The 26,168-nt window shown below is 44.7% G+C and overlaps 1 protein-coding gene across 5 annotated transcripts in view; it reads right to left on the reverse strand.

Moving 5' to 3' along the window:
* Window positions 1–371: 371 nt before the first annotated feature.
* The window catches only part of nrg1 (neuregulin 1), a 204,323-nt gene continuing 178,526 nt past the window's right edge, over window positions 372–26,168 (reverse strand). For 3 of the 5 annotated variants that reach the window (XM_080195081.1, XM_080195057.1, XM_080195090.1), the window contains 6 exons: window positions 19,999–20,022; window positions 15,017–15,119; window positions 12,104–12,230; window positions 9,298–9,428; window positions 6,211–6,414; window positions 372–4,220 (listed from right to left, as the gene is read on the reverse strand). In XM_080195081.1, the coding sequence (XP_080051207.1) occupies window positions 3,581–4,220; window positions 6,211–6,414; window positions 9,298–9,428; window positions 12,104–12,230; window positions 15,017–15,119; window positions 19,999–20,022 (1,229 nt within the window). In that variant the 3' untranslated portion in view covers window positions 372–3,580. The remainder of the gene's footprint in view (window positions 4,221–6,210; window positions 6,415–9,297; window positions 9,429–12,103; window positions 12,231–15,016; window positions 15,120–19,998; window positions 20,023–26,168) is intronic. The other 2 variants (XM_080195063.1, XM_080195072.1) reach the window with 1 other exon arrangement.

Below are 26,168 nucleotides of genomic sequence, written 5' to 3' on the forward strand. Positions count from 1 at the left end.
TAAAGAATATCAGTATTCTGCTGAAAACTGTAGGGGTACAGTCAAAAGGTGTAAACAGTGTTAGTCTGAACCATGGCCCATTGTTGACATCTCATGCACATTTCTAAAAGGACAATTAGAACGTCACATGCATGTTTTCCCCGGTAGATTATACCATGCTCATTGTATGCCGTAACACTTAATACTCAGGGCAATCATTTATACCTCAGTGCTGCTTCAACATTAGCAGATTGCAAACAGCGTAAACATGTGATGGGAAGCACCTCAACTAAATTCTCAACTAATTTCACAGCAGACTGTCGCAGCCACTCTAGCACCCCCCCCCACCCCACCCCCAACTCCCCTCCTTCCCCACCCCCCACCCCCCCGGCCAAAACAAAGAAAAACAGTCTTTGAATGTACCCCTACAGTTTTCAGTCTCTGCGACCCACCGTTTGTGTAAGGTCTCAAAGGGAAAAGGTTCATTTCACGACGTTGGCTAAGGAAGGCGGAGAACAGGCTCGGTGATTAAAGAAATCAAATCACGTTCATCTCCCGGGAGTGTTGTTTTGTCAGAAGCTGTGCCTGGGAGAGAGGAGGCGGGGGCGGGTGGTGCTCCTGGCGAGACTGGGACGATCGGTTCTCTGTTAACTGGCAGACATCTGTGTCTCAGTCTGGGGGGGGGGGGGTTCAGGACAAATTTGAAATGATAGAGTCAGATCTCCGTTAATGCTTGTCCATTTTGATCTCTGACACCCTTAGCATCACCACATCCCCCCCACTTCCCCACCCATGAAACAAAACCACCTCTTTGCCATTTACAAAATCGAGTCATAGAGGTTTACAGCATGGAAATAGGCCCTTTGGCCCAACTTGTCCATGCCGTCCTTCTTTGTTTAACCGCTAGGCTAGTCCCAATTGCCCCCGTTTGGACTCTGTCCCATCTTACCCATGTCACTGTCTAAAATAGAGGATACATGCATCAGTTGAGCCATCAGCTAAAGTTTCCAAAGGTTTCGATCACCCTTGACGTGATCAGACATACAGAAGCGGGATCAGGAACGAAAGGAATGTTTAGTTCCACCAGATGCTTGAAATAGCTGTCGGATTCTTCCCCGCTGCCGATTGCAAAACTGCAGAAATTCCATTGGAGTGTTAACATTGCACAATCCTTCTGTATTATTAACATGCACACAATGATGTAAAAAGACAACAGCATTCAAAGTAATGAAAACACAGGCTTGACAGCTTGAAGTGACAAGACACTCGAAGTTTCTGACACATCTGTGTTGCGGTGACAGAATGAACTAGCGCTGATCATAATAAACATTCTATCGCAATTTTGAATAATTCAAATTTTCGGTTAAGTTCAGGGAACTGCTTTGATCATTTTTGACAGCCACACGTCCCTCTGGGTTTCCTTTCTCTTGACAAGAGTCGAGCTCTGCGATGTCTTTTGAAAGCAGAGGGTTATGGATTGAGAGTTCAGATGGCACACAGCTTTCTTCATACTGAAAGAGGAAACTGAATTGTTGCAGCTACGTTGACAGGACTGATAATGAAGTACACAATTAAACAGAAAAAAAAAGAGTTTATTTGAAAGAGGCTTTAAATGCGTCTGTTTCACAAACACAGGAAGATATCAGAAACTTTGTCCTTTTGCTGACTGCAGGTTCAATGCTGTGTATTTTGAACAGGTGTGGACTCTAATCTGCATCTCTAACAGCTTGTAAGTGTTGTGAGCCCCCAACAAATTGATCATAGGATCCCTACAGTGCAGAAGGAGGCCATTAGGCCCATTGAGTCTGCACCTAGTCTTCGACAGAGCATCTTAGAACCATAGAATCTCTACAGTGCAGAAGTAGGCCATTAGGCCTTCGAGCATGCTCCAACAACAATTCCACCCAGGCCCTTTCACCCAACCCCACATATTTATGCTGCTAATCCCCCTAACATTTTGACGGGATTTTCCAGCCATGCGCGCCCCAAGACCGGAAAATCCCGCCCCCAGGTCAATGGACCTTTGCATGGTCTGGGAATCGTAGTGGGCCGGATGGGAAAATTCCATCCTAAAGGTCAATTTAGCATGGCCAATCAACCTAACCTGCACCTATTTGGACTGTGGGAGGAATCTGGAGCACCGGGAGGAAACCCACGCAGACACGGGAAGAACATGCAAACTCCACACAGACAGTGACCCAAGGCAGGAGTTGAACCCAGGTCCCTGGCACTGTGAGGCAGCAATGCTAATCACTGTGCCACCGTGCCGCCCAAATGATGTTGCCACAGCCCCATCATAATTTCCACATCCCGTGTCAGTTCAATGAAAGTAAAGGTTTTATGACATGGAGGCCTGTTCCCGCAGCAGCAGATGCCACAAAGGAAGATGGTGACAACTAGAATGTATAACAGATTGTTCTAAATCGTCAGAAAGCCATTGCAAAACTCTCATGCAGAGGGCAACAGAATCCTTCCATCAAAACTTCTCCGCCTACTGCAATCTGCTTGCTCTTAGCCAGCGTCCTACACTCTGCGACTGGCACGGGGAAGACATTGAGTCAAGTTGAGTGACTCGCTCCCTCACTCTTCCTTGCCAAGACCTTCCAACCTAGTTCCAAGCGGTGACTCCTCTGATTTGTGTGGTTGGAAAGCTCCTCCAAGCGATGCAGGGAGGTGCAGATGAGAGCTACACTGAGTCAAAAGGCCTGGTTCAAAAGGGACAATAGGGTGTTGGTTTCCCCAAGAAGTTGCACTATTTGCAAAGTACAATGTGACCCTACAAAAACGCCAAGAATACTGATACCACTTTTTGAAAGCAAGCCGTTTCAATGAACTAATTTTGAGCAAACACATTGAACAACTTCACTGATCAGACACTCAGAGGGAACACACTCCCTTTCGAAGAATCCTCAGGCAGCTCCACTTTCAAGTCATGAAGTTTGTAGCATGCTTGTGAGAGACTTCCTCGATAATGGCACTCACAGATTCTTGTGTTTTTTTTCTGGCTAAGCCCCACTTCTGGTCTCTTTTTAAATCGGGAGATTTGCTTAAGCTCATAACCCATCGGTTCCCATCCAAAAGCACAGCAGTGAAACATTACTGAACGAGCAGATCAAAGTGATACATCTCCTTCATCCCTATACATGATGTGTGTGCGTGTGTGTGTGGGTTTCGTTCTCATCACCTCCCCCTCCCACCGACCTCCTGTTGTCGACAATGAACTCGCCAGAATCCAAACTCCACCCCCCAGGAAAATTACCTTCCTTTCTTGGGACATTCCTTTGCTCATCAGCAGGTTTGGTAGCAGGTACCAGGAAACGGCAACTGATGTGCTAACTCCTTTTTCAGCATAAAGTAACATGAAGGCACCGTTGATATCTTTCTGTGTTAAAATACTGTAAAAACGCTACATATGGCACATTAGTATTGTGAATGCTAACTTTTTTTTTACATATATATATTTTAATCTATAAAAACTTGTAGACTTTCTACTAGCTGCAAGGTTCTTCTGCTAAAATAAAATAAAATGTTTAATTTAAAGTAAAGTATCCGGAGTACTTCATTATATAAAATAAAGTTTTACTGGTGCACCTATGTATTTTTAGACAGCAATTGGGTCCTGATTAGCAATTACATTGGACAGCCTGACTTGTAACTCTTCCTGTGTAGAGTACCTATTGGTGGAGTTAGTCCTGTTTTCAGCCAATCGGTATGCAGGGGCTGATTCTACGCTCGTTGCCATGGCGTTCTGTATGCTCAGAAAGGGTGTCTCTTCCCCTATTCGTTCATCTTCAGTCTCACTGTCAGAGCTACAGCTCTCGGAGCTTGGATTGCCCTCGCTCTCCATTCTGTGTGAAATGTGGCCATTAGCCTTTGTTCTTTTCCCTTTCCTGCTGCTGGCCCCTTTCTTGGGCGACTCGAGGGCCGGCTCGTACTCCTGCGTGGTCTCGTACTCGTCGTCCTCGGCCACCCTCAACGGGCTGGCCGGGATGCTGCCACTGTCCTTGATGGAGTTGCGGTACTGCTTGTAAGGGTCCTGCCTCTTCTCCCGTGGCCGAGGAGGGGTTATCAGAAGCAGAGGCCTCTCCTCCTCGATTAAGGGGCTTATGGCCACCGATGGCATGGATATAGTCAGGCTAGAGACCGGCGGCGACATCTCTGAATCGGGCGACTTGGGGGACATTGGGGTCCTGAAGTCCACTGGCGACATTCTGGCCGGGGTGGTCATGGCAGAGACAAACCTGTAATGTAATAACAGCACCAGTGAAGATGGCAACAACAAAAAAAGAAATTCCTTTATACAAAGGATTCTCTGTCCCTTTACTGGAGATAAGATCCATTCTGTTGGTGAGCGTAAGCTATATGAATATATTAAGCCCACCAACATCTCTGCTTTCTCAGAAGACTAAGGAAATTTGGTATGTCCACTACAACTCTGACCAACTTTTACAGACGCACTCTAGAAAGCATTCTTTCTGACTGTATCACAGCTTGGTATGGCTCCTGCAGTATCTAGGACTGCAAGAGACTACAAAAGGTTGTGAACGAAGTACAGTACATCACATAAACCAGCCTCCCATCCACTGACACTGTCTACATTTCCCGCTGCCTCGGAAAAGCAGCCAGCATAATTAAGCACTCCGAACATACTCTCTTCCACCTTCTTCCCCAAGTGCCTTCCATATTCACTCTCCACTCTCCATTCCAAATCATGTTAAACCACGGCCCAGCCAACTCACCCCGCTGTTCCCTTCCAGCCCCCATGCCAACTCATAGCCTTTCCATTCCCATTCACCCAGTATACACCCTATATGTAACATGGTTACTATACATGCCATTGTATAGTAACAATGGCATTAGCAGAACTGCTCAGAAAACATGCCATTGTATAGTAACAATGGCATTAGCAGAACTGCTCAGAAAACAAAACAAAACTGATGTCTCTGCAACTGTATAAAAGTGTCAATCAGACAAAACATTAAAGTATCAATAATAAAGGTTTCAAACATTTTGAACCTCTTAATTTTGGGCAAATAAACATTTTGACTGTGACAAAAGAGAAATAACTTATTATGACCCCTTAAAAATGCCAATCAAGCAACAATAGTTCTCTCCAGTCGTCAAATCCCTACTAAGATAATGTTTTTATGCATCTGGGCTCGCAGCCTAAGCATGTATAACAAGGACAAGAATTAGAACTCTTTTACGTCGAATTGGATAGTTAGTTCCCCCCTCAAAGCTCCTCGCAATGTTTCTAGATCCAAGTAGGACAACTCCAGCTTTTCCAACCTAAACTTGTAGATTAAATCCTGCATGCACAGAACCATTCCAGTAAATCTCCTCTGTACCCTGTTAGGGACACTCACATCCTTCCTAATGTCCAAATTGTTGGATCAGAAATCAAGCCTTCAGTTAATTGCCTCTTGATCCGTTAATAGTTTTTGGGAATGTGTGGCACTGCAAGTTGATATCATCCTTCTGAATTTGGTGACACAGCCATTTGTTCTTGGGACAGCAATTGAATCCTGATTAGCAACAACATTGTTCAACTTGGAAGAAGTCTTTCTGTAGGAACAGATGGGACAGTTCAGACTGTGTTCAAATCCAGCAGAGACTGATGGGAATGAGAGTCTTTGCTACTCATTTCATGGGTATGGAGTGAACTTGTAGTCCAATTCCTGATACGTGTGACAGATTTTTAATTTATGCTAATTACTGAACTCAAAGAGGTCAGAGGGCTGGCGAATGTGAGACATGTTAGTGGGCTGCCAGGATTGTGGTCTTCTGAGGTTGTAGAAGATTACAAGGAGAATTTGGGTGCAATTACATCTTTCACAAATACCCAAGAGAGTGAAGAGTTGGACACTACATCCAAAATACAGCACTTCCTACACTGAAGCAGAGTCAGCTTGGATAATGAGTACAAACCTCTGCAATAATCCATGATTTTTGACTCAAAGGCACAAGACCTAATACCTGAGCCAAGACTGGCACATCTCAAGAGTTGTGCAGGTTACAGCCATGCCCTCGGTCCCTACAATTGCATTCAGATCTCCGTCTACGGTCAGGGCAATAACCTCACTCCCTACTGACTAACCTGTGCCATTAATCTCACCTTCCAGCCAAACATCCCTTCCCAGTTAAAGTTTTGTCCTCTGTTACTATTATACCTTATACCCGTACACTCAGTTATTACAGCCACAAAGTACAAAAATAACTGCGGGGCCTTACCTTTCGCTATGCGGTGAATCTCGGAGAGAGTCCGGAGTGTCTCTCGAGTTCCTCACGCAGATAAGCATCTCTCGCCGACCTGCCACGCCGTTGAGTCGCCCTCGGTGATTGATTGGGCTGGTGTGCCTGCTGGTTTCTACTGAAGATGTTACAAGCACGGAGGGGCTGTCTGAGATGACACTTTCCGTTTGGCCTGTACTCCAACTGTGGCCGACACAAAGAGAAACATCTTTAAATCCCTCAGTCAGGTTAACAGTGTAAAGCACTCAGCCAACATTGTTATTTTCACAGAGGGAGATCTTCAGCTTCTTCCCAGCTGTAATTGGCACCACACCTTTGATTTTAAAGAATAATTTCGTCTAAGTTATTGAGACACATCGTTATAGGAGAAGCAAGGGGCTTCAGCAATGTTTTATGTTCTTACGTGGGATGTGGGCATTGCTGGCAAGGCAGGCATTTCATAGAATCATAAAACCATAGAATCCCTACAGTGCAGAAGGAGGCCATTTGGCCCATCGAGCCTGCACTGACAATGACCCACGCAGGCCCTATCCCTGTAACCCCATATATTTACTCTGCTAATCCCCCTGACACTAATGGACAATTTATCACAACCAATCCACCTAACTGGCACATCTTTGTCTCAATAAGTTTGGCAAAAGGATATTTATTCTCTAAAAACAAATTTGTTGCTTATTCTTAATTGCCTTTGAACTGAACTTGATTGTCTTTGAACTTGCTAGGCTTCTTCAGAGGGCAGTTAAGAGTCAACCACATTGCTGGGTGGGTCTGGAGTCACGTGTAGACCAGACCAGGCATGGACAGCAGATTTCCTTCTCTAACGGACATTAGTGAACCAGATGGGTTTTTGTAACAATGTCCAGTAGTCTGATGGTCACAGTTGTCGAGACTAGATTTATTAAAGGAATTTAAATTCCACCAGCTGCTATGGTGGGGTTTGAATCCACACTGAGGCTTAGAGAATGGTCCAATTGAGGAGCACTGGAGGGTTGGAATATCAGTCAGTCAACAGCCATGTATGTAGCATGTATATATTTATGTACCAATATGTAGGTAGCAGCGGCGGTGGCGGGGGCAGGGGGGGTGACTTGTATAAAGCAGCCTTGGAGGAATTGACTGCTGAAGGCTTCTTGAGCATTGTGGGTGGTCCTGCAGGGAGACAGGAGCAAGATATCACATTCCAAATTGACTATGCCTCAAAGGCCCACTCAACTGTTGAAGCAGCATTCAAGTGCATTGCTTTAGATAAAGGGGATGTTAATGCAATTTGCCCATTACGGTAGGCTTTAATTGAGCCTCGTGTGTGTGGCTTGTCCATTGTCACGTGCTGGCTTATTGTCAATCTGCAGTCACCTTGGCTACCTCGTGGATTCAGAACTCTACATCAAACAGCGAAGAGCCAAACTCAACACGGCGCTCCAGCTATAGAGGCCGAAAACCTACCACATCGCCTGCCCCAGAGGTTCCCAGAACGGAAACCTCCTTTGGCTTTGGGTCCTAAAATCCTGCCCAGAGTGTGTGGTACAATCAGCCAAACGTAGACTAAAATTGATACCACATCACATCATGAACATTAAAGTATGTGACTGAGTTAATTTCACATTCATCCTGGGCCAGTTCCTTTCTCCTTGGCACATTGACAGATGAAACTGAGATGTAAAGTAGCGTTTTCAATGGAACTGAAAATGGGGAAAGTTAGTGGCAGTCAACATCATGCGTCAAGGTTAAAATTCCCCTCAACGTAACAAGGCATCTCCTTCAAATGAAGTGCAGAGAGAGGACAGGGAACTATTGGACCAGTGTGCTGATATAACAACAGTCCGCATTTTAAACTTGCACAGTCGGATCTTATTGTTGCACCCTGCTATAAATTTGTGTGCTCACATTTATAATGGAAATTGCCTATGTAAACTTGTCACACTGTAGTTTAACCATTTTGCTCCCCCCACCGCCCGCAACCTCACAAGTATGGCTGCTCCGGTGCCTATATCGGACAGGGGGGGAGAATGCATGTTTTATATAGACAGCTTTTAATACATTAACATGAACTTGGCAAGTGGTAAGCACAAGAGGAATTGCACGATAAGCATTCTAATAGATTGTAAATATTAATAAATGCTATTTTCATTAATTTGTATCAGTATTTTATAAAGATTAGAATTATAGTGGCATTTAGATAATTGTCTTCATAGTGGGTTAGATTGGACAAGGGAGATGGGGGTAAGGGGATGGGTTTCGGTTCTTCCAACGTGGTGTCTGAGGTGATCAGTGCCAATGAAGCAAAAGATGGTTCCAAGCTAAACATTGTCACTTCTTTGACGTAGATTTGTGAGGAAGACTTTTTACCAGATATAAAAATGTGAAAATATAATTGGAGGGCAATTGTATAAAGCACCCTCGGAAACCATCCACTTTTGTCCGGTGTTCATAGGGCTACAGAATCCCTATAGCGCAGAAGAGGCCAGTCAGCCCATCTAATCGGCACCAACTTTCTTACCCAGGCCCTCTCCCCCGCCTTGTCCCCATAACCCCATGGTTAATCCGCCTGACCTACACATTCTGGGACAATTGATCATGGCCAATCCACCTAACTTGTAAACCTTTGGATTTTTGAGAGTAAATCAGAGCACCTGGAGGAAATCCATGCAGACGCAGGGAGAACGTGCAAACTCTACACAGTGACCCAAGTTGGAACTGAACCCAGGTCCCTGGCACGGTGAGGCAACAGTGCTAACCACTGTGCCACCAGGGGTGTTGTTCACAACCAATAGAGGTTCATTTGTGTGACACCTGCTTCCCCTTCAGTTTACCGCAGATCTTTGCTAATTGGTTCTTGTTCTACACTACCAAGACTGGAATTGAACCCAGGTCCCTGGCATCGTGAGACAGAAGTGCTAAGCCACGGTACATTTACAGATGAAACTGCAATGCTGCCAGGGCTGTTGTCCACAACTAATAGAGGTTCCTTTCTGTGATATCTGCTTCCCCTTTTTGTTTATTGCAGATCTCTGCTATTGATTCTTGTTCTCCGCTATCTGATCAAATAGTGCTGTTTAATCCAGATACCTGTGGCTGGGTGTGTGAGTAACTGTCGTAGAGTGATGGGTCGTCGATGTATAGTGACTGGTTGAGAACGAGGTTTCCGTTTCTCGCTCAATGACATGTTCAGTGGATCCTGGGTTTTTCATTATATATTGCTGCAAACAAACAGTACGAGGTTAGAAGACAAGAAAACTCAAAACAGCAAAAGGTCATCGAGCAGGTCCATCAAACCCATGCTGTCCATTTGTGACTCACCACCATTACAGACACTATCCTCCAGCTAAGGTCTCCTTCCTCTTTTATTCCTAATCTCTACAAAATCTATTGAAATGGCACCAAACTGGGCACTAATGGAAATTAAATAACAGCAGTCCATGGTTGGTGGAATGTTCGAGACAATATTAGCGCACGTCCGCGCTTTTTCAAAAACAGTGGTCAGAATTCTCTGGCCGATCAGGCCAGTGGGATTCTCCAGTCCCACCCATGGGTTTCCTGCTGGTATGGGGTGATGCCAATTGACAGCAGCGGGACCAGAGAGTCCTGCCACTAGCGAGCAACATGCCACCTCCCGTCCCACGAGAAACATGCGGCTGGGAGGCCGGAGAACCGTGCCTTTCTTTACTCAATCGTGCCAACCAGTTTAACATCCTTTCTGACATGTTCACTGACTATTAACACACTGCAGGCGTTAAAAAAAAAATCAGACACGCAGAAACCACCAGTCTAAAAAATTAAGAAATGTTATTTTTTTTTCTTTGCTACATCCTATTTCTCTGTTCAAACCCCCAGGCTGGCTTTTGAATGAATACCAAGACTGGAGGGATGCAATTATTGATTGTACGTTTCAGTAGGGAAAGGCTCAAAATAAAACCCTTCCAGTGTGAATTATATAATGTTCAGTATTAATACAGGGATAATGACTTGGCTTTTGTGCTGTTTGATATGCTAGGGAATGTTTTCAGTGCCACAAGGCCTGATTTTATAGGCTTATTGTTGCCTGTGTCCATCAAGTAACTTGTGCCATTTGGACTGTCCTAATCTTGGCCATTTTATCACCACTGTTACTTTGTGGTCAACAATTTATTGCCAACCATTTATTAATTCTCGGCCAGAAGATGCTGACCAGAGACTCATTCATGATACAGAAGGAAGGAGGCCATTTGGCCCCCTGTCCACGATTTAGCAGCCATGCTAGCTGCCGGCACAAATCATATTATGGTCGCTGAATCTCGCAAGAGACAAAAAGTGGGACCTGCACTGGTGAGATTTCGGAACATGATCTTCTCTGCACCCCTCCAACGTAAATGAAAGTCAGTTGTTATGAGCGTGTTGGGCACAGGCAAGTATAGCCCCCAGATGGTGAGGGACAAGCCCAATGCAGTATCCTGGCACAGTCCCCTAGCACCAAAGGACAGTGCCAAACTGGCCATGCCAACCTGGCAATGCCACTCGAGGAAAGTGCCAATCTGTTGCCATTTCCTTTCCCATTGTTCTCTCTGTTTCTTCCTCTACTCTTTTGTTTCATTAGTTGAGGAGATTGACCACTTGGCCCTGAATGCATGAAATTCCTGTTCTCAAATCACGTTTCTAGTGATGTAACCGGAGGAATGAGTTACAAAGTTCAATCCGAGACATTTGCCAGGATATGCCCCATTTGAGCAAGGTCTGCACCAACAGTATTAATCCCATACCGTGTCTACTGACACAATACTGCTAACTCTATATTACACCCACTGACACACTCGCATAATGCTGTTAATCCAATATTGTATTACACTATTCATTTGCTAATTCTGTATTCCATCCACTGACACACTAACACAGCTATTAATTTGATATATTATTCTGTCACATTAACACAATGTTATTAATCCTATATTGTATCTAATGACACATTGCTGTTAACTGGATATAGCACTGGCAGCAGTGGGGGGAGTGGGAGGGGTATGGTGGTAAAGGAGTGGGGGAGGTATAGGTTGGGCAGGCTGGGACTATATCCCTTAGAGCGCAGAAGAATGAGATGTGATCTTAAAGAAACATATAAGATCCTGAGGGGGCTTGTCAGGGTGGATACTGAAAGGATGTTTTTCCCTTGTGGGAGAGAATTAGGGGACGTAGTTTAAAAATAAGGGGTCCCCACATAAGCTGGAGCTCAGGAGAAATTCTTTCCCTCAGAGAGTCGTAATCTCTGGAACTCTTCCTCAGAGAATGGTGGAGGCAGAGTCCCTGAATAATGTTATGGCAGAAATGGCTAAATTCGCGACTCACGTGGGAGTCAAAGGTTATCGGAGGTGGGTGGGAATGTAAAGCTGAGGTCACACTCAGATTGGCCATGACTGTATTAAATGGTAAAGTTTATTTATTAGTCCCAAGTAGACTTACATTAACACTGCAAAAATGGTAGAGCGGGCTTGGATACATCTCACTCAGTAGTTTGTGGGTGCAATGGTCATCAAATTAAAGCATCAAAGTAACTTCCGATGATTGTGAAAGTTTCAATTCTAAATCTCCTCCACAATTTCACAGCCTGAACAGCAACACTACTCCAGAGTCAGGTTTATCGGAAGCAGCGCTGTAACACACAGGAGGCGTCACTCAGACAAATCCCAGTGGCACCGGCTGCATGTTGGGGGACCCATAAGGAGGAATCGGGGTGGGGGGGGGGAAGGTGGGATCAGGATACTGATTCTGATGAGCTATGATCAAAATGAATGGCGGAACAGGCTCGAAGGACCAAATGGCCTACTCCTGTTTCTACGTTTCTGCACTGCAACTCATCGTCACGCTCATACAACGCAGGTAGGGGGACCTCAATACCAACTCGACTTACATTTGCCAACTGAACATTGTCTGCCGGAGGATTTGTATGGTGGGGCCCGTTCACAAGGTTTACCATGTTGTTTCGTTCAGATCGGAGACTCTGTCTTAGCCGGTCATGCAGCTTTTTCCGCTGTTTTCTGGATTGGGTGACAGAAGGAATACAATCAGAAATCAAGTTCAAATAATGGTCTTGGAATTTCTTTACATTAGATGGATTCGAACTCCAGCTATGAAGTTGTGACAGCTCGTTTCTGTGGTGCTAATGGAGCATCCAACCTTAATTCCCAGCCCTTCAAACATGGCTCTTATTAAATCTTTCCTCAACTTCCTGTTCAAACCAAGTGTTTCTCAAAATATATACAGGTAAGAACCAATTGAATGGAGAGTTGTACGCTGCCTAAAAACATACGGCCCGTGTTACATGGCATGGATTGTGGAATACATTTGTAACAGAAACTCTCCAAAAAAGCAATTTCAATCCAAATCTTCTATCCTGAGATAGAAGCACGAGGAATTAAATCAAATCTACAACACAGACTCAGGCCCAGGTGGTCTAGACTGGTTTTTATGTTACACTCAAGATGGTTGGGCACAGTGGCATAGTGGTTAGCATTGCTGCCTCACCACGCCAGGGACCTGGGTTCGAATCCCAGCTTGGATCTCTGTGGAATTTGCACATTCTCTGAGTGGCTTTCCTCTGGGTGCTCCAGTTTCCTCCCACAGTCCAAAGATGTACGAGTTAGGTGGATTGGCCATGCTACATTGTCCCTGAATGTCAGGGGGATTAGCTAGGATAAATGCATAGAGTTATGGGAATGGGGCCTGGATGGGACTGTGGCTGGTGCATACTCAATGGGCCAAATGGCCTCCTTCTGCACTGTAGGATTCTATGTAACTCTGTGTAAGATAGCTCCTGCCGTACTCACCCCATCAACACATCTTTCTCAGCCTCCTCCCTCTTCTACTTATCCCACTGTACCTTAAATAGTTAGATTTTTCACCGACAAGGGAGTCAAGTGTTATGGGAGGGTGGGGGGATGGAGGTGGGAGCCTGCAGATGGGAAAGTGGGAGAAGGCCACAATCAAATCAGCCATGACCTTGACAAATAGTGGAGCAAGTTTGTTGGGATCAATGCCATACTCCTGTTCCTACTTCTTGAGCACTTAAAGGCATCTGCGTTTTTTTTTCAACTACTCCACATGGTAGTAAATTCCAACTGCACTCTGGGTCAAGAGGTTACTCCTGAAATATTTATTGGATCTAGCTGTGAAGTTCTCACATTTCTCACTGAGGGTGGCACAGTGGTTAGCACTGCTGTCTCACAGCTCCAGGGATCTGGGTTCGATTCTGACCTCAGGTAACTGCCTGTGTGGCGTTTGCATGTTCTCCCCATGTCTGCGTGGGTTTCCTCCGGGTACTCCGGTTTCTCCCACAGTCCAAAAATGTGCAAGTTAGGTGGATTGGCCATGATCAAATTGCCCCTTAGTGTCTCAAGATGTGTAGGTTAGATGGATTAGCTGTAGGAAATGTGTGGGGTTGCGGGAATAGGGTGGGGTAGAGGGCCGGGTAAGACACTCCGATAGAGAGTTGGTGCAGACTCGATGGGCTGAATGGCCTCTGCTGCACTGGAATTCTAAGATGATTTGCATCCACTAGTTTTGGACTTCCCCACAAGTGGACACATCTTCTATTTACTTAAAATGTGTCCCTTTTTCCCCTTCAGTAAATGCTGCACCTTGAATTCAAATACAAATATTCAACATCAAGAGCTTTGCAGATAGTTGCTACACTGAAAACCATACATGATGGAAGTTGAAACTCTGATCGTGATTTTGGGATGGGTATCAGCTGGCTCTTAGTCCCTCCAAACACTGGACAGCCAGTGACATCGTGTGCCATGAATGAACAAAATAAAAGTTGAGTGCAAGGGTGACATCTAAGTATGGAGCCTGGATTATTGAAGCAGTACAGTGATGGTGGGGGAGGGTGAATCAAAGGATGTCCATCAGCGATCTGATGTGAAACCCCAGCCTCTGCATTTTTAATGCAAAAGTATCACGCAATACAACGTAAAAATCTGCCATTGCCATCAGCGGATCAAATCCCACTGAGGGTATAGAGGAGATTCAAGAGAATGAACCCGGGAATGAAAAGCTTGACGCATGAGGAGCGTTTGAGGACTCTGGCTCTGTACTCGATGGAGTTTAGAAGGATGAGGGGGGGGATTTCATTGAAGCTCACAGGAAACAAAGGCCTGAGTAGAACAGATGTGGGGAAGATATTTCCGTTAGTCGGAGAGACTAGGATCCAAAGACACAGCCTCAGTATAAAAGGATGACCCTTTAGAACTGAGATGGGGAGGAATTTCTTCAGCCAGGGGGTAGTGAATCTGTGGAATTCATTGCCACAGAAGGCTGTGAAGGCCAGTCATTGAGTGTATTTAAGACAGAGATAGATAAGTTCTTGATTGGTGAGGGGTTACAGGCAAAGCTGGGAAAGTTCTTGATTGGTGAGGGGTTACAGGCAAAGCTGGGAGAGTGATAAACCTATCAGCCACGATTGAATGGTGGAGCAGACTGGAAGGACTGAATGGCCTAATTCTGCTCCTATATCTTATGGCTTTCCTTTACCCACCCCAAGATTGGGCACTACCAATTACTGTGACAATTCTGCCCTTCAACCTTAATAAGGGACTCTATCCAAATGACAGCAAAATACAGATTTAACAACTTAAAGGCACAGTTAATTCGCTGAGTGCTCTATGTTGCTTAAATATCATTGGGTGGAAAGGCTGACTTTTAAAGCAATCCAATTCCCGAGCAACAAAAAGAATCCCCGCTGGGAGGGAGGAAGGAACGGAACAGATGTATGAGTGTCAATCAGGTTCTATCTTGGATTTGAAATAATGAAACTTTGGATTACTTTGTCTTGCAGTACGCCACCACACACATGATGCCAACCACCAGGAGGGCAATACAGATCCCTGTTATCGTCAGCACTCGCTTCTGGTACAGCTCCTCAGCTTCTGAAGAGAGAAGCAGAGAACAGCAGGTTACAGCCTGAGGTATGCTGTGTGGCCAACATGCCATGAAAGTGCAATCGCTTCGCGCTGTCAACGAGGAGAAATTGCTTGTACAGTTTCCATTTTCCACCTGCTTTGTACCCTCAAAGGCAATTAAAACACACAAAATGGAAGCTCACGGCAATTTTTTTTTAAAAAAAAGGCAATTCGCAGCTTAGGCACAGCTTTCCGCTTCATTTAAATTCTTCTGGACTCACGCTGTGCCTGAGTAGGAGCATTGGAACAGACACAGCTTCATGCTTAAAACTGGTCTTGTAATTATCATTGTGGCGTTGGCACTCACGGCAGCAGTAAGCACTGATGACCAAAAAGGAACATGTGAAGACACACGTGTAAGCTCTGGCAAGTACCAGGCAAACCAGCTGACATCTGTCGTGAGATTTGTCCATCTTTTACATGTGAACACGGCTCTGTATGTTTAAAATGCATGCCAGTGTTCTCAATCTTAAATGTCACTCCGAGCATTTCCTTGGAGCAGTTACGTGTGCCATTTCCAATCAAAAACACATCCATCTTTCCAGTCTTTTGCTGATGCGCAGGAATAAACATCTGATCAATTGCAAAAGCCATGTTTAAGCCCGACGTTGCCTTTTTTGAACTCCTGCAGTCCAACTTAAACAAAAAAAAACATTCTTGACAATTGTACGTAACACTGGAGTTAAAGTGTTATTGGGTTTTCACTCACTGATGTTTCCTGCAACATCAATAATTTGCCAGATATTTTTACAGTCAATCCATTGATTCATTTGCTGTAGATGTTCAAAACAATTTGTTCTGCTATAATTTTTGAACATTTTATTCACATTTCCTCAGCTCCTCCTTGGAGCCAGCTTCATGAGCCCCAGATCAGCCAAGAGGGAGGGGCAGCAGTTGTTTACGGAAGTTTTCCTTTTAGATTTTCTTCAGTGGGAATATTTCCCACTCTCTCCCCTACCCACCCCACCACCCTGAATCCACATCTCTGGCAGAGAAACATCACTGAGTAACACACCTTTTGAGGTAAATGTCAGAATGGAGATCAGCTGACAGGACCAAGAATGCTTTTATTACATTTAAAATAGAATTTATTTCTTTTTGAAGCAAATGTTTGTCATTAAAATGATTTATTATGGGAAAATCAGTGCAAAAATCTGAAGATTCTCCCAAGCCACATGGGTATCATCTTAAAAAATTGGACGAACATTTATCGTTCAGTTTATTCATTAGTGTCACAAGTAGGCTTAACATTAACACTGCAGTGAAGTTACTGTGAAAATCCCCTTATTGTCACACTCCATGCCTGTTCGGGTACACTGAGGGAGGGTTTAGCATGGCCAATTCACCTAACCAGCATGTCTTTCGGACTATGGGAGGAAACTGAAGCATCAGGGGAATGGGATCAAAGGAGAGGAAGCAGGATTAGGCTATCAAGTTGGATGATCATCCATGATCGTAATGGGTGGCAGAGCAGAATCGAAGGGCCAAATGGCCTCCTCTTGCTCCTAACTTCTAATGTTTCTACGTTTCACCCGGAGACATGCGGCGAACGTGCAAACTCTGCACAGACAGTCACCTGGGGCCGAAATTGAACCCGGCTCCCCAGCGCTGTGAGGCACCAGTGCTAACTACAGCACCGCCCCCAAATGTAGGGAAGTATAGGACAGATGTCAGAGGTAGGTTCTTTACTCAGAGGGTAGTAAGGGTGTGGAATGCCCTGCCTGCAGCAGTTGTGGACTCGCCAACTTTAAGGGCGTTCAAATGGTCAGTGGATAGGCATATGGATAACATTGGAATAGTTTAGGTTAGAGGGTCATTAGATTGGTTCCACTGGTCGGCGCAACATCGAGGGCCAAAGGGCCTGTACTGCGCTGTAATGTTCTACGTTCTAAGTAAGATGCGTGATATTCAGACAAAGAAAAGCATCAGTCACAGCTAGGGGTAGGCTGGGGAACGAAACAGCGATGATTGGCAGGCATTGTGGACCTTTAGACCCTGGTGTCTGTTGCAAAGCTGGCTTTCTGAATCTCAGCAAGGAATTCATCCAGTTGCTTGCGTGGACCTTTCTGGGCTGAGGCATGTTTGTTCTGCACTTATTATTTCTTTCTGACAGTTGGGTCAATTTGAAATAGAAAAGGGGTGGATGACTAGACTGGGAGGCAAATCACAAAAACAAGCCATCTATAACCTGCAGCATAAATGTGGAGGGCCTTTTTACGGGGTACAGGAACTCTTATAAATACTTCAAATTCTTCCTGATTTTCACTTGTGCAAAGGAGAATCATTCTCTCAGCAACTGGCTGTGTTTTTTTTTGTTGATATTATCAGCGTGGTTCCTGTACAACTGGCCGATAGCCATCCTGCTATTTACAATAACAACACGAGACATCACGAGAGATAGGTCAACACCAAGTCTATACAAGACCAAACATCAATTCAACTGGAATTGTTCTGGAAAATTAATTCGCCAAAGCAGCGAGTGATATATATACAATATAGATATATTTTAAAAGAAAAACAAAAAGGAAAGGAGAAAAAAAAAGGTGCCAGAAAGGTAAGAGATCTTTGATTTTAAAAAGTAGTAGTTTCAGGTTAAGGAATCAATAGTAGGCCTGGTATAGCATGCTTGATAGTGGAAAGTAAAACACGGGAGGACTTGGAAGGGAGTGATCAGAGCAAAATGTGAAGGGATGCCCCACACAACATAACCACCGACTGACTGAACCGGCACAAAAATGAATCACAAGTTATTTTTGAAAGGGAATAAAGGTGACAATAAAGATAAAAAAATGAAGGGGATTTCAATCTCATCGTACTGCTTTAAGCAACTGTTGGCTACATCCCTTGCCCGCAGTCAGGCACAGGCCTGGTGTTGGTCAGAGGCCGCGTTTGAAGTGTATTCAGTTAAAACACCGCTTTTTTAGTAAGTGCCTTGCACGATTTCCTTAGGCCTCCTGGGCCCAAAGAGGAAGGGACCTGTATCATTTAATCTGTTGTTCCTCCATTGTTTGCAGCTCCAGATTCTTGGGAATTCCTGGAAGGACGTCTGTCGAAGGCCCTGTGCTGCCCTTGCCAGCTAAAAAGCCTCAAGGCTGGTTCATTTGGGAGCACAGTGTCCTTCGCTTGACAGCAAAATGGGAATCCAGAAAAGGACCGCCATTACGCACTGGGGTGTTGGGGGAAGTGGGTTGGGGGGGGGTGCGGTGGGCGGGGTGCAGAAGGTGGCTTGTGACTGCCCCGTAAGGGGGGGAAATAAATGACCAGGGATCAAGCTCCAGAATCATGTGCTGATTCATGAGAATACAATTCATTGAACTGCAAGATGCTTTTATTTCCAACTTGGGTCCAAAAAAATGAAGCACTTGGATACTTTTAAAACGGTAAAAATGTAACAATAAAGATTTAAAAAAAAGGTGATTTCAATCAAATTAGACTGCTTGAAGCATCTTTCTCGCCTGCAGTCAGGCCCAGGCCTATTGCCATCGTCAAAGGCCTTGCTGAACTGTCTTCAATTGAGACACAGCTTTTTAAATAAAATTAGTGGTGATAAATGTTTTAACTTCTCGTTAGACAGGGGAGGGAGGTGTGGGGGAGGCTGACTGGTGTTGGGTAGAAAGATCTTCCGAACTCTCCTGAGAATCAGTTCCTAAAAATTCGGCCAGTCAGCACAGATCACTTTCTACCATTGCAATCTCCAGCCAGAAATGTCGTCTATTTTTCACAAGTGCACTTATTATCCCTACAAATTGAACCCGTTTCCGTTTGAGGCAGCGCTAGACCACTCTCACCGGCAGCTCACAAGCTTCCATTTTGAGGCCTTCCTCAGCGAACTTACTTGTTCCAGATTCGGGGTGGTGGAGAAAGAGCTGTTAACATGTGGAAGGTTTACAAAATGCAAGAAACATTGAGCCAAAGGGGGAAAGTCAGGGTTTGTGGGGGGGGGGTGTGTGGTTGAGAGGGGGGCTCAAAAATTTAGGGGCAGGTTGCTGGGTGCTTTCTCCATTTCGTCTGATCCCTTGGGGAGCTGGTATTGTGAAGTCAAACTGGATTGAAGGCTGCCAAGTTTTGGATCAATTTGGATATGAAATCAACCTTTGAATGATTTTTGCATCGCAGCATCTGTCATTTCACAAATCACACCTTCGCAGTTAATTCCTCGTTTTGTGACACAGAAATACGCGATGGGGAAACGGCAGAAATATCTACTCTGGCTCCAAGAAAGAGAGCGTTGTTAGAATTTGACAGTGGCTCGCTCGGGAGAAGTTTCCTCTTTGATAACTCCACCGGCTCCTGCTTTTTCTCTCTGCGCACTCAAATTGAAATTGGATTTAGAAAAATGGCGGCCTTAGCCATGACCAACTTATATCAGAAAGGTAGCATTGAACTTAAACAATCGGCGGGGGGTGGGGCTGCTATTTCTATCACAGGCTTTATTTATTTTGAATTGATTTTAAAAAAAATTCCTCAGGAAGCTTCAATTCCTGGAAGTCAAATCGAAATCTAGATTGTGCAATAGGGTTGGTGCATAGATCAACCATGGCCTGATTGAATGGTGGAGCAGGGTTCGAGGGAATTGAATAGCTTGCATCTACAAATCAAGTTTCCTGGCGGGGTTGAAAGAACGATTCCCTTTTAATGTTTTGCGTGCTACCCCACGAGAAGTGCGGCCAAGTGCTATACAGGCTGTTATGGCTGGATCATCCCTTCCAAAAGCAACAGGGGTGGGGAAGGGGGAAGGAGGCGGGGGGAGAGAGAGAGACAGAGAGAGAGACGGAGTTAGGAACTGAAGGCAGGTCATTGCTGTCAGGTCTTATTCTGCAGATGAAAAGGAATGATTTGTCCATACCCATAAATTCAATTCCAAGATGCTCTGCCAATGCAGAAAGTTGACAAAAATAATAAAAAAACAAGAAAAGAGAAAAAAAACACAAGGGAAAAAAAGTTTCAGAGAAAAGCAGTACAACATACTGGGGGAAAAATATCACACGAGTAACATGATTAGAGCCTGCACATAAGAGACAACGGCGACATTCCAGAGGACACCGTGCTCATATAAGCTGCTTAATCCTGATGCAAAGTGCATGCTTTTCAAAAGAGGGAGAACAGATCCACACAAGCTCTAGGAGAAGAAACACCCCGAGGTCTGAAAATCTAGCCGGCAATTCTATCATCTGGAGGGACGAAATATAAGAGAACTTTCCGGTAATGATGCGAGGACATTTTGGGAATATTCAACTGATTTTTCTTTTTCCCGAGGTGTTGCGTTCCCTATCATGAGGTAGAACGATGCCTTTCATAGTTTATCTGAGCTCTGCAAAACGGTTCACTGGCTTTGCTACGACGGGTTCAAGCCCAGTAAAAAAAAAATTTGAAAAATTATAACATTTACATCCATGGCACCTGACTGTTGGTAACTGTGAAATTTTAAGGAGTGCGATTTATGATTAGGAAAGATGCGAATTGCAGCCTGATGTTTTTCTTCCCTTAATGAGGTATTAATTAGGTAGTGGTATTATTGCTAGAATATTAATCTAGAAACTCAGCTAATGTTCTGGGGACCCAGGTTCAAATCCTGCCATGGCAGATGGTGGAATTTGAATTCAATTTTTAAAAAATCTGGAATTAAGAATCTACTGATGACCATGAAACCATTGTCGATTGTCGGAAAAGCCCGTCTGAATCACCAGTCTCCTTTAGGGAAGGAAATCTGCCATCCTTACCTGGTCTGGCCTACGTGTGACTCCAGAGCCACAGCAATGTGGTTGACTCTCAACTGCGCTCGAGTAACTAAGGATGGGCAATACATGCTGGACAACCAGCGACGCCCATGTCCCATGAATGAATCAAAAATCAAAAGATGTGGCATTCTTAGCCACCCCCACCCCCCCAACACCACAAATTGAAAGGAAATTGTCCATCCCAATCCAAGTAATGGAGAATGGCAGAAGGATGTCAGACACACTTCGAAATTCAGCATGTCTGAATGACTTGGCGTGGAGCCAACGGATCATTTCAATGGTGGGATTGTGGTCGGTGCAGGCTCGATGGGCTGAATGGCCTCCTTCTGCACTGTAGGGATTCTATGGTTCTATGAGATAACTTCAAAAAGGCACCGTACAAAAGCTTTATTATTTTAAGTTCAAAGTTGACAGTGATAATTGCCCTTTGGAACAAATATTATGTCAAGAAAATCGCAAATTACTACTCAAAAAAAGGCGATTTCAAAACGCTTGCCCAATTTTTTGGCCTCAAAGGGTAAATCAGAAGGATCAAACTTTGGTTTCCTCAGATAACCTGGCAGTCCTGCATGAGTACCGCTGACAATACACATTAGTTATGTTGGAAAGGAGAAACAAGGCAAGGGTTAAATAGCCAACATGCTGCAGCATGCATCCACTAATATCGCCAAATACGCTCAGACAAATGTTAGACAGAATGACAATCACGAGAGAGGAAAACGCATTCAGGTTAAGGGGTCAGGAAAGGGTCATCAAAAATGGGGCAAACTATAATAATTGCATGATCATTAGAATGGATAACACAACGTTAGGGGAGCATGCTCACAGCACAGGGACTTTAAGATTCAGCATGCGTCACTCATTCCACAGACATCTGAACTCTTCACTTAACCCCACCAAGCTCCGCCATTCAACTAAGGGATCGAGACAGTTGCATTAAAGAACTGGCTACAGCTATTAAAGCTATCTGGTTACTGTCAGGCTACCACTTAAAATATTTTCCACCTTGTAAACTCCAATAAATTGGCTTCCCAACTCAAATAGGAATGCAACATGACAGTATCAACGCCAGTAAATAGGGAACATCTCAGCTGGGCGTCACTCCTTTTCCCTAATCTAGCTGAGGGGTCAATTACCAGGGGACATAGATTTACAGTGATTGGTAGAAGGATTAGAGGGGACACCAGGAAAAACTTTTTCACCAGAGGGTGGTGGGCATCTGGAACCCATTGCCTGAGTTGGTGGTCGTGGCTGAAACACTCAACTCACTTATAAGATCCCTGGACATGCATCTGAGGTGCTGGAACCTACAAGGCTATGGACAAGGTTCTGGAAAGCGGGGTTAAAATGCTCAGCTAGTTTCTCTTCTCTCTTTTTGGCTGGCACCGAGCAGACGTCTCTCTAGAGCGTAGAAGGCTGCGGGGGAACATGACTGAGGTGTGTGAGATTATGAGGGGTATGGACAAGGCGAGTAGGCAGCAGTTGTTCCACTTGGTTGAGGGGTCAAACAGGAGGGGGCGTGGCTTTAGGGTGAGGGGCAGGAGATTCAGAGGGGATTTGAGAAAACACCTTTTCACTCAGAGAATGGTGGGAATCTGGAATGCACTGCCTGGGAGGCCAGAAACCTTTAAGTATTTGGATGAGCACTTGAAACATCATAACATTCAAGGATATGGAAAAAGTGCTGGAAAATGGGATTGGTGCTACTTTAGGAGTGGTGATTGTCGATGCAGAATCAATGGGCTGAAGGACATTTTTGCGCTGGATGACTCTATGATTCTAGGATGTGATGGGCTGAAAGGCCTCTTTCTGCACTGTGACCTTTCCATGGTTCTAAAAGCAGCAAAACATTTAATTCTCCATTTCATGCATTAGCCAGTCAGAACAATCCAAGATGCAACACATTTGCTGAAATGGGCAGACTGAAGGAGAGTTCCTCTTCTGGATAGCTATTGTGTAAAACTACACTGACCTGGAGAGCAGATTGACACCAAAACTTATGTTGAGTAGAAAGTAAAGACACCATAGTCCCAGATGACCATAGGCTGCTCCTCTCTTTGAGGGGGAGAACTGATTAGTGGTGATTTAATCTGAGGATCACCCCACCTCAGGCGAGGAACAAGGTTGAGAATCATAGACTCCTACAGTGCAGAAGGAGATCATTCGGCCCATCAAGTCTGCACCGACCACAATCCCACCCTGGCCATGTAACCCCAGGTGTTTACCCTGCTAAATCCCCAGACACTAAGGGGCGATTTATTATGGCCAATTAACCTAACCTGCACATCTTTGGACTGTGGGAGGAAAACAGAGCACTTGGAGGAAACCCATACAAACACAGGGAGAATGTGCAAACTCTGCACAGATAGTGACCCGAGGCTGGAATTGAACCTGTCACCTTAGCACTGTGAGGCAGCAGTGCTAACCACTGTGCTACTGTGCCGCCATGAAGGTGGGACCTTCATGAGTAACCTCAGTTGGTATAGGAATTGAACCCATGCTTTTGGCATCGCTCTGCACCGTGAACCAGCTGTCCAGCCAACTGAGCTAAACCAGGGTCCAAGCTGAGTACAATTTAAAAAAAATCATATCTTTCAGCGATGTGCAAAGCATCAACACACAACATCATTGTGTGAAATCTGACAGCACGGGACTTGTTAAAAAATTTGGTATGTTAAACTGTGCCTGTGAGGATGTACTGATATTGAGTGGAATAGCATTCCACACAGGAAGCCTAAATCACATGTAGTCTTCCAAGTGAAAAGAAAATAAAGGGTGGGGAATAACCAGAAAAAGATTGGCAAAATAAATTGTGTCCTTGTTTTTTTATTACCATTATAATTTCCTTTGCCCAGATTTATAATAGGAACAGCCCATGGAAAATGTGTTGTATGGTTATGAAATCTAGGCAGGTGGCCTAGTGGTATTATCATTAGGCCACTAATCACTGCAACTCAGTTAATGTTCTGGGGACCTGGGTTCAAATCCTGCAGATGGTAAAATTTGAATTCAATTAAAAAAACATCTGGAATTAAGAATCTACTGATGACCATGAAACCATGGTCGGAAAAACCCATCTGGTTCACTAATGTCTTTTCGGGAAAGAAATATGTCGTTCTTACTTGATCTGGCCTATATGTTACTCCAGAACCACAGCGATGTGGTTGACTCTCAACTGCCCTCGGGCAACTAGAGATGGGCAATAAACGCCGGCCCAGCCAGCAACACCCATGTCCCACGAATGAAAAAATAATTCTGGGCCCCTCTGGCGAGTACAAATATTAACAGATAAATGTCTCAATGGGAGCACTGCTGGGTCAAAATAAAGTTAAGTAATAAAATGTGGGATGAAAAAATTGCTACCAGTAAGAACACGGAAGAGATGTTCGTTCATGGCCATTCTGTGTATCGTGTATGTTGGCTTTATCTATCCAATAGCTTTGTTTGGAAAAATAAATAAATAAATAAAGGTTCGGAGTTCTGGAATGTGCAACTGGGGAATTATCAGCTGCATTTGGCTGGAACTAGTGGACCCTTATCGTATCCTTTTCCCTTTGTTTTTTTGTAATAACACAATGATTGGGCACTCGTTGGAATGCATATTGCCTGGGGTTGTGTCAGAGCAACACCACGTTCTGTCTGTGAGGTTACAGGAAGATTGGAGTTACGCTATCGTACTTTCGGAAGGCAAGATGTCTGAGCTGTTGTTTCCTTCATGACACTATCAGCATTCCTTAATGCTTCCTCAGTGTGCTGTTCAGACACCAGATACTGGGTCTGATACGCAGCGGCTTGCAGGCCAGAGAACCTTCTCACACATGTTCTGCTGGAGTTCCCTACCCAACAGCGTTGTGAAGGCAACATCACCACAAGGATTGTGGCGGTTCGAGAAGGAGATCTGCTCAAGGCAACTTGAGAAGAGCAATAACTAGGGAATAGTAACTAGTAACTAGGGTGGCACAGTGGTTAGCACTGCTGCCTCACTGTGTTAGGGACCTGGGTTCGATTCCCAGCTTGGGGTCACTGTCTACGTGGAGTTTGCACGTTCTCCCCGTGTCTGCGTGAGTTTCCTCCTGGTGCTCTGGTTTCCTCCCACAGTCCAAAGATGTCTGGGTTAGACTGGATTGGGCAGGATAGGCTGCCTCCTCATGTCAGGGGGATTAGCAGGGTAAATGCATGGGGTTACAGGGATAGTGCTGGGGAGGGATTGTGGTCAGTACAGACTCAATGGGCCAAATAGCCTCATCCTGCATTACAAGATTCTATGTCAACATTGCCCATATTCCATAAATAAATAAAAATAATCTTTTCTGACTAAACAGGGAATGGGAGAGATACAAAGGATAATGTAAAGTGACACACTAATATATCAATTTAATAATAGCTAAGGCTTCAGAAAAATTATTGTAAACTAGCATAAAATGTCCAATCACTTTTTAACCACCAATCACTTCCCTGTTTCAGATCTCATAGAGTCATAGAGGCTTACAGCATGGAAACAGACCCTTCGGCCCAACTTGTCCATGCTGCCCCTCTAGCTAAGAACTAAATGGGTGATGGCGAATCTTAAGCATAATGGGAAGCTGGAAATGTTATTGTAAAAGGACCATACTGACCTTTCCAACTACACTCACACAGAGGGAGCTATCTTTTTGCTGAAAGTAGTCTTGTAGATTCTGAACACTGCTTTGGCCCAATACGGGGTAAAGTTCTTCAGTTCACCCCTACTCTGACCTGTCGATAGCTATCATTGAATTTCTAAGCAATGTATTTCTGTCAACGCCAGATATCCAGGCTTCATTTATCAAACGCCTCATCTTGATCAGCATCCTATCTCTCCCGATCCCAATTCCAAATCCTACTGTTTCTCAGCCACTACCTCCCCCCAACCCCCTGTCCACTTTTTGCATATAATTTGCCTCCCCCAACATCTTTGTTTCCTTCACTGGGTGCGATGTTACTGGCCATTCAGGCCACGCTCTCAATGCAAAGAAGTCGGAGAATTTGGAGGCCAGTCAAGTCTCCATTCAATGCAGCCAGATGGAAAAGTCTGGCCAGTGTGAACGGTGGCAAGATTCCAGCCATTGTCTTTGTCACTCTCTCTCTCTTTCCCCTTTCCAGTATTCCTCATCCTTTCCCTTCCTCTCCTGGCCCCCCCCTCTTTTACTTCCTCTTTTTCCGCCTGCCCCAATCCCCTCCCAACCCAAGTGCTTCTATTTTTATCTGTTTCCTTCAGGTTCTTTTACTCTGTGCCCACCCCACCCCGCACCCATCTGCC

This window comes from Carcharhinus amblyrhynchos, chromosome 1, assembly GCF_965287045.1.
Source record: "Carcharhinus amblyrhynchos chromosome 1, sCarAmb.v2.hapA, whole genome shotgun sequence".
NCBI lineage: Eukaryota > Metazoa > Chordata > Chondrichthyes > Carcharhiniformes > Carcharhinidae > Carcharhinus > Carcharhinus amblyrhynchos.